General features: G+C 47.6%; 1 protein-coding gene across 3 annotated transcripts in view; it reads left to right on the top strand.

The window, feature by feature from the left end:
• The window catches only part of MEIS1 (Meis homeobox 1), a 134,101-nt gene that overhangs the window by 1,008 nt on the left and 124,647 nt on the right, over positions 1-8,446 (top strand). For 2 of the 3 annotated variants that reach the window (XM_005884543.2, XM_005884541.2), the window contains exons 2-6: positions 1,610-1,836; positions 3,689-3,830; positions 4,350-4,400; positions 5,193-5,243; positions 6,670-6,816. In XM_005884543.2, the coding sequence (XP_005884605.1) occupies positions 1,610-1,836; positions 3,689-3,830; positions 4,350-4,400; positions 5,193-5,243; positions 6,670-6,816 (618 nt within the window). Of the gene's footprint in view, positions 1-567; positions 785-1,609; positions 1,837-3,688; positions 3,831-4,349; positions 4,401-5,192; positions 5,244-6,669; positions 6,817-8,446 lie in introns of those variants that run through there. The other variant, XM_014532070.1, reaches the window with a different exon arrangement.

The raw sequence follows: 8,446 nt of genomic DNA, 5'->3' as shown, positions 1-8,446 counted from the left end.
GGGCAATCATCTGGTTAAAAAATAAAAAACAAAAAAAATGCTAGATAGCTAATGCTATGTGAGCATTCAGAGAGCAAAAGTTTAGAGCTATTTTTAAACTAAAATAGACAACTAGAAACTTCTGATATGCTATTGATTATGTTCATCTTTAATACCATTAGAAGTATTTAGCTACTTAAAGCCAATAACTTTGTCATAGTACAACTTATTTGGGGGTCAAGAAACATTCATCTTTTTAAAAAGTAATTTTAATGTGCATGGATTTTTATGCAAGGTAATACTTAGAAAGTTTATCTCAGACAGCCCTGCACTAATTGGATACTAAGCACACAGCTACTCACTTTTAAAATGCAATACTAATTCCCCCAATATTCCTATTTGAATGGAAATGTAGTGAGAGTAAAGTGAGACCATGACAACCCAACTGAGGTAGTTTCTTAAAAGAAAGAGGGTCTACAGAAAGCCTTCCTTGCATAATTTGTGTCCTGGCCCTCAAAGCCCTGTTTGCAAAAGAAAGTTACTAGGCTGACACATTTTTTTTTTCTCCTTTGGTTCAGGCAAATGTCAGCGTTCTTCCAAACTCTTTTCACACCTCTGGCTCTAAGGAGATGAAAGTGGCAATTCCTCTTTTCTTTGAAAATCATTTCACTCTCGACGCCTTCAAATCTTGAGGGGGAAAACACTTGCCTGGAATGAACCAATGAGAAAAACCTAAATAGCTAAATTTTGCACACAAAAATAACGACAATCAATCTGAAAGTAGAGTTTCTAGAGGAGGAAGATGGTAGGTTGCATGTGCATTTGCTACTGAATTTGCTTTAAACCTGATGAGTACCATTTGCCCTATTAACTTCTAGTCTGGGAGAAAGTTCTTAAGACTAGAGAGAATAGAATAACTAACTGCTCCAACAACAGATTTTCTTTACTATCGGGGTGGAAATTGCCCAATTCTAAGTTCAGCTGTAAGGTACAAGAAAAACTACCCCTTCTCTGAGTTTCACTTCTAAGGGGGCCAGTTAGTTTTGTATAATTTAGCAGAGTTTGTCTTGGAAAGCAGAGGAAATGCAGTGTCTTGCAGGACTGCCTACCCTCTTGCTGGCAGGGAAATAAAATAAGAAGCCTGTCTGAATTCACGTGCTTGGTGTAGCTGTTCCCATCCTAACTTTTTTTTTTTTTTTTAAATTCCCCCTGATGAGAAGGGGCTGTGAAAGTAGGCGGGTTTGCTGCACTGTCCTGGCACGTTTTATTATTGTGATTTTGAGTTTCCTCCTATGGAGACATGCATGTTTTACCTTCCACCCTCCGGGAGAATGCCTCCCTTTCTTTCCTTCCTTTCTTGCTAAAGGATTCTGAATTTCTGAATTAGTTGATAGGGGCACAAGTTAGGGCAAGACCATTCATCCTAGCCGGGTTTCACTGAGAATCCTAGAATTTTTACTTTAAAAAATATTTTTAGATTAAAAAAATCTCAGCTTTAGAGATGCAAGGCCACCGAATTGGAGGTTGTAGGATCCAGCTGGACTGACATTATATAAGCTCCCTGCCCTGCCGGTCCCCCCTGTGCCCGCCTGGCCTTCTGAACCTTGTTTCTCTCCTGTTTGTCATGCAGTACGACGATCTACCCCATTACGGGGGCATGGATGGAGTAGGCATCCCCTCCACGATGTATGGGGACCCGCATGCGGCCAGATCCATGCAGCCGGTCCACCACCTGAACCATGGGCCTCCTCTGCACTCTCATCAGTACCCGCACACAGCTCACACCAACGCCATGGCCCCCAGCATGGGTTCCTCCGTCAATGACGCTTTAAAGAGAGATAAAGATGCCATTTATGGGTAGGTACCATGGGCAGCAGGTTAAATAGCCGAGATGCGGTGCTAATCCTGTTTCCCTTTGCCTTTGGTAAGGGGAAAGCCAGAGTACTCTGGACTGGAGATGCAGTACTTGGTGACTTTTCATTCGCATTGCATGGAGAATCTGGGGGTGTGGGGGCTGCCTGCGATCCCGGACGCCCCCCTCGCCATGCGAGCTCCACCGCTGCCCAGCCTCTGGCTCTGCCGAGGCTGTGCCTGGGAAGGGGGTCGCAGTGCAGGAGAAATTGCCCAAAGGTCCCTCTTCCTCTCTCAGAGGGTTGGTGTCCCGGCTGGAAGCAGTGTTCTGGGAAAGCGTTGGGGGTTTCTCACTGCAGGCGCCTTTGTGTTGGAAGGAAACTTTTAGTTTCAGGGAAAATCTTTTAAGCCACTGATTGTTCGGACTTGCTAAGTTTACTCAGCAACCCTGTGCTGGCTCTGCCACCGCACAATAAAATGCAGGGAGGACAGTTGCAAGTCAGGCAAGGGGAACCAGCTTTGCATTTGGAAAGTTTGACCGCGGTAGTCACGGTAGTCAAGGCAGTCAAGGAGAGGAGCTCGGTCTGAATTGTTACAGACATGAAGAAACTTCTAGTCGTTTTAATACTCTGTGAGCCAAGATGAAACCTGCAGGCTTTAGAAGTAGATGCGGGGTGCTATGGGCCGTGTTGTTTTCTGACTGCGGTTCCCACCGTTTTCTCCCGGCCATTCCATCAGACACTGGACTGGTAAAATCCTTTGAAAGAGCCTTGTGCCTAGTGTGTGCTGGTGAATTTGGGGACCTCTTTTGACTTTGCAGCAACTTTTGTTTCTTCTATTTAAAAAAACAAAACAAAAAAGAATCATGCAACACTGACCCTCCCCAGCTGCACACCCTTTCTGCTTTATTTTTCTGGTCCCTCGTGCGATGGGCTTGTTTAAATCCCAGCGTTCTCTCCGCAGCCTTGACTGCAAATGGTTTAGGCTCTGGGACAGAACATTTGGGGAAGCTTTGAAAAGGACCCCGAACTGTTAAATTCCCAGCTGGGCTGTGAGAGCTAATAAAAGACTGGAGACACCTCCTTGGGCATTAGAAGAAGCTTTTTTCTTTCTTTTATGGGCTGAGATAAGCGACATCTAGGCCCCTCGCCGTACTAGCTGCCTTGCCATTCCGCTGAGACAAAATGAAAGGCTTTCTGGCTTTCCGGCAGGACCACGGGCGGGAACTTTCTTTTGGGGGTGGTGGGGGCGATCGGCGAAGGCAGGGACAATGTGCACGGAGCCCAGAAGGCGCCTCCTTGCTCTCCGAGGGCCCTGGGATGGAGATCGGCAGGGGCAGCCCCCTGACAGCCGGTCCCGCAGCCTTTGGAGGTCCTTTCCCCAAGTTAGCTGAGCGCCTGCCACCGATATCCCAAGCCTGGGCTTCGCGAGGCCGCCTCGGAGGAGCCCCCTGGAAGGAGCTCTCCCAGCCCCTGTGCCCAGCGCCTTTCTCCGGCTCCAGGTCCTGGATGTGCAGCCGAGGGCCGAGGGCTTGTCGGGTGGGAAACTTCATTCAAAATGGCTGCTGGAACCGCTTGGGTTTTATTCTTAGCAAATGTTACCAATTTCTCCGGCCAGATAAGCTGAACCGATCCTCAGATACGGTCCGTGGCGTAAGGCCTCCAACTTCGGGGCCCTAAGAGGAAGGGGAGGTGAGCAGTCACCTGGGTGGGGGGGAGGGGGGGAGGAAAAAAGTAGATGACAAAACCCGGGAGGGGGTCCCTGCCTCCAGCTCCTCCGGCTGCTTTTCTTGGGCGCCCTTTCCCCCTGACTCGGGACTAACCATTGTGTTGTTTGTGACTGTTGTATTTTCTTGCAGACACCCCCTCTTCCCTCTCTTAGCACTGATTTTTGAGAAATGTGAATTAGCTACTTGTACCCCCCGAGAGCCAGGGGTGGCGGGCGGGGACGTCTGCTCGTCAGAGTCATTCAATGAAGATATAGCCGTGTTCGCCAAACAGGTCAGCAAAATAAATGTTTAAAAAGTAAAGGGGGGGAAAGGGGACCTCCCTCCCCGCCCCCCGACCCAGCACATTTGCAAGAGTCATTAACAACTAGTCCACCCTGGGCCATGCCTGTTACAGCTACCCTAAGATTTCCCTCCTGTGTAAGTGTCTGCGGTGGGGACTCAAAATCGCCCATATCCATCCCAACTCAAGCTCCATAACCTCATGTAGAAAACTCTCTTTATAAAAATAAAATCACCAACACCATGCGCTGCAGCTGCCTGGGACTTGGTGAGCTGAGCAGCCTCCTTTAGAGGCGTCTCTGCTGGTAGAAGTCACCCAGAGCTGGGGGCTTGTTTTCGGCTTGAGTCTCATTGAAGTGTGTTTGCGCGGGAGGAACTCGGTGTCACCGAGTCCCTCCAGGAGGCTACGTCCTGGCCCCGACAGTGTAATGAGTCAAGAAAGTAGGAAGGCGAACAGATTTCAATTTTTTTCTCCCCCCCCCCACCCCTTTCCCTTCTCACTTGTATTTAGATTCGTGCAGAAAAACCTCTATTTTCTTCTAATCCAGAACTGGATAACTTGGTAAGAGCGGACCCCTACTCCCCTCCCTCAGCTCCCCTCCCCTCAGCCCCCCAGCTTTGCTTTGAGGGCCCTGAGGTTTCTAGACCCGTCATCCCGCCGCCGCTGCAGGTCTGCTGCAAATGTTTCCGTCCACGGACAAGCGGTCCGGGACATGATCCCCGGGAAATAAATTTTTCTGGAGAGGGGCCGGGCAAGCGGCGCAGAGAAACGCGAGCTTTTGTTTTTTATGACAGCCGGGCAGCGCAGCTCTAATCAGCGCGGGGATTTATCTCCGGGCCTGTCAGCGTGTGTGCTTAAACTTTGCAGACTTCCCAGCCCTCAAAGTCGCCTCAGGAGGGGCACCAACCAGGCAAGAGCCCCCTAACCACCAGTTTGCCTGAAAGGTGTGCCGAAGGCAGCAGAGAGTTTGCAGTGCTAAAAGCCACAATTTGGGGGACTATTTTGACTATTTTCCATGCACACCTTCCAAGGAAACATCTAGTCCAAGGATGTGGCCCTTTGGGGGTGGGGAGGAGGCAGTGGGGCCGAGAAAGGGGAGAGAGCCATGGGGGAGGAGAGTGTTTATGATCCCCACTTAGATGCTTTGTTGTTGTTTTAGCTATTTCTTTCTCCTTAAGAAATATAAACCTCTAGATCGTACCCAGTCGCCGCTATTAAGTTTTAGTGTTATTGCCATAAATCAAAATAACTCTATTTACTGGGGGGAGGGGGTGGGCTGGAGATGCTAGAGCTGTGACAGCCAATTTTCTGCAAACTAGGAATAGGGTGCTCATTCTTTTTGTGTCTTTGCAGATGATTCAAGCCATACAAGTATTAAGGTTTCATCTGTTGGAATTAGAGAAGGTAATTTCTCTAGCCTCTTTTTCTTTTGCCCCTTCACCCCCAAAGACACAGGATGGGGGAGGGTTCAGAATGGCTGAAGTTCAGGCTTCTGAAACATTTGCATAAATGTCTTTCTTTCTGGTAATTAGTGTCAAGGCCAATCTTTGCATCCATTTCTCTTTGCAGTTTAATTACAATTTCAGCCACTAAAACCGGGATCACAAACGCCCTAGCCTTGTATTCATTCTTAATACCTTGCTGGCTTTGTATAAATAGTTGCAATTCTATGCAACCCCCTTGATGTTAAGAATGCTTTTGTGAGTTGCTTCACAGGTTATACCTTTGTGGCCTCTTCTCTTCCTCTTCTTCTTTTTCTTTGCTACCTCTGGGGAGGGGGGAGTTTTGTTTAGTTTTAGTGAGTTTCTGGAAGACAGTCTGAGAGCAGCCGCAGGTCAGACACAGAGGAGAGGCCGAGTGGGGGTTGGGGGTAGCGGACAGAGAGTCTGGAGGAGGTGGTGGGAGAAACACATTAAATGTTTTGCAGAGACAAAGTAGAGTTGATAGTTGCGTCAATTTCTTGAATCTGCAAATCCTGCGCACATCCCACCTTCACGCTCAAGAAAGGGTGTGGGCTAATACAATTTTGCTAGCTGTTCTATAAATCTCAGCAATAAAAACTTAATGCATTGTAATTCAAACTAACATCAAATCGCAAGCACACTGGGGTTTCTTGTGAATTTTTGCATGTCAGTGATGACTGGGGCCTGTAAGAGACCACTCCACTTGCACCTAAATATTTTGAAGCAATCTTTTTCCTTTTTATATCTAAAAAATCAATTGGATACATTTTTGTGACTGTAGGTTTTTTTTTTCCATATATTGATTACTGGAAAGTTGATTTCCTTTTATTTTTCAAAGGAAGTATCCTAAAATATGCTTCTTATGGATAGAAACCCTAATTTCAAATATTATAGGGACTGGGGTTGTCAGGCATAGATCCTATGCCACCACAGTACTGGTCCTTTGAATATATATTATATATATGCAAAATTACATATAGATGCATTTTTCCTTAGACAAATTGGAAAAAGGACCTGTGATAAAGTAACTAGATAAAATTCAATAGTTTACCTTCAATGTCACCCACGCAGGTCACCTCTCTAATGGCCACAGTCCTGGAAGCAGATGAATTTAACACGGGTGTTGAATATGTTGTAGCCTGTGAATCATCTTGTCACTGTCAATTTTCTGGGATATCTCTATTTTGCAAGAAAAGAAAGTTATTCCTAATTCTGGATGCGTCTGGGGGTCTCTGGAGGACAATTGCCCTGTGTTTCCCCTGTTTGGAAGTTTGGATCTCACAAGGGGGGGGGGGTGGATTGCACTTGTCAATGTCATTTATACCCTCTTGATTATATTTCCATTCTTTATTTCTGTCATAATGTAGGTACACGAATTATGTGACAATTTCTGCCACCGGTATATTAGCTGTTTGAAAGGGAAAATGCCTATCGATTTGGTGATAGACGATAGAGAAGGAGGATCAAAATCAGACAGTGAAGATATAACAAGATCAGCAAATCTAACTGACCAGGTATGTGCTTTTCAATTTCAACATCCCTGAAAAAAAAAATCTGTATGCATATTGCTTGCTGGGTCACTACCACCTCCTTTTATTATTTGCATATGATTAAGTCCCTTTTAGATACATTTCCATCGAAATGAAAATTTTTGAATAATGTGGCTATTATTGCTTCATTAAGGCTGGCTCTGGGATTCGACTTGGAGAGATGAGCTTGCAAAGGCTTTGCCTGCAAACTTGACCTGTTTCTTGTCGCTTTTAATTTTTGTCTTTATTTTATTTACCCTCTATAATAATGGGAGTGTTAACTGCCAGTGACCGCCTCTGATTGTAGGGCTTTGTTCTGGAGCATTCCCCCAACCCCCCTTCTATCTTGAAGAAAAGAAAAGAGTGGGGTCTGCTTATTTCTTATTTTATTAGGAATAAACCCAAGATAGGTGGTCTAAGAAAGACAGCCAGGGTTTGAAATCTAGCAAATGCTGGCTGTTTTCTCCCTGTCTATACGGTTCATTAGCCTGTCTTGTCAGTTTTCCTCGGCCGAACGCTTCTAAACCTCACTGAACATTGCTTTGTGCAGTGCTCGCTGCAAGCTCGCCCATTTTATTGTACTTCATAGACAAAATAAGACCAGGCCGAGGGTATACAAACAGATAAATAAGGACTTTTCTCCTCCACCTTTCCACTCGTCCTCCAGCTGGTACGTGCTCTGGGCCCTCCCTCTGGGTTGGCAGCTTTTGGAAGTGTCAGCATCAGGGCACCTTGGCGACTCCCTCGGTGTGGCGGGTGGGGGACCTCGCGCCGCCACCTTGACTCTCAGCTGCCGGCTTTGGCTTGTCTAGCCCCTTTCTCTGGCGTTCTCCTTCAGGCCCTTCTTCCGCTGCGTTGCTAAGTGGGGCCACTTTTATTTGGACTTGCTGGGGGTATGTGTATGTGTGTGTGTGTGGGGGGGGGGCGTGGATTTCTCTCCCTCTCTCCCTCCAACACCACTGTTTGCTCCCAGTGTCTCTCTCTGTCCAGTTGCTGTGTCTCTGGATTGGTCCAAAGGAGTTGCAAAAAGAGCGTGAAAGTGAAAACGTGAGGAGTGGGTGGGCTAAAACAGGGCTCATGACAGCTCTCCGTTGCGAATGGTTGCAACGCGTCTGGAGATTTGGGTTGTGGGCCTCCTCCGCCTCCCATATCTGCAAGGGAAGGCCCAGAGTTGTTTCTCTTTCTGACTTGGCACGTGAGTCCCGTCTTGGGGGAGAGATCAGCCTGTCTTTGTTCAGCTCAAGGACCGCCAGGCGGGCAGCTTTCCTGGAGGGCTCTGCCAGGATCCCCGGGGCCCAGTGGCTCCCTTGCGGAGTCCTTGTCCCAGTGCTCTGCTCCTCGGTCTCTCGGTCTTGGTGTCATCTCAAAGTTTTCTTCTCTCAAATGTCTACCCCTTCGAATAAACTCCCGGCTTTGATTTCTCTGGGGAACTCCGGACAGAGGCTGAGTCCCCCTTTCCCCGGGAGGAGGGGAGGGCAGGCCGAGCTGAGCTTTAAAAGCGCCGACGCGCCGGGTCCTTACTGTTATTTGGCAAGTTGCAAACTTTCGACTGTGTAGACGAGTACACAGAGCAAGCCGCCTGCGCAATCCTGGCGCGGCCCGGCCCCTGGTGGGG

Source organism: Myotis brandtii, unplaced genomic scaffold (assembly GCF_000412655.1).
Source record: "Myotis brandtii unplaced genomic scaffold, ASM41265v1 scaffold84, whole genome shotgun sequence".
Taxonomy (NCBI): Eukaryota; Metazoa; Chordata; class Mammalia; order Chiroptera; family Vespertilionidae; genus Myotis; species Myotis brandtii.
The sequence above is the reverse complement of the archived record's forward strand: the minus strand, read 5'-3'. Positions and strand labels throughout refer to the sequence as shown.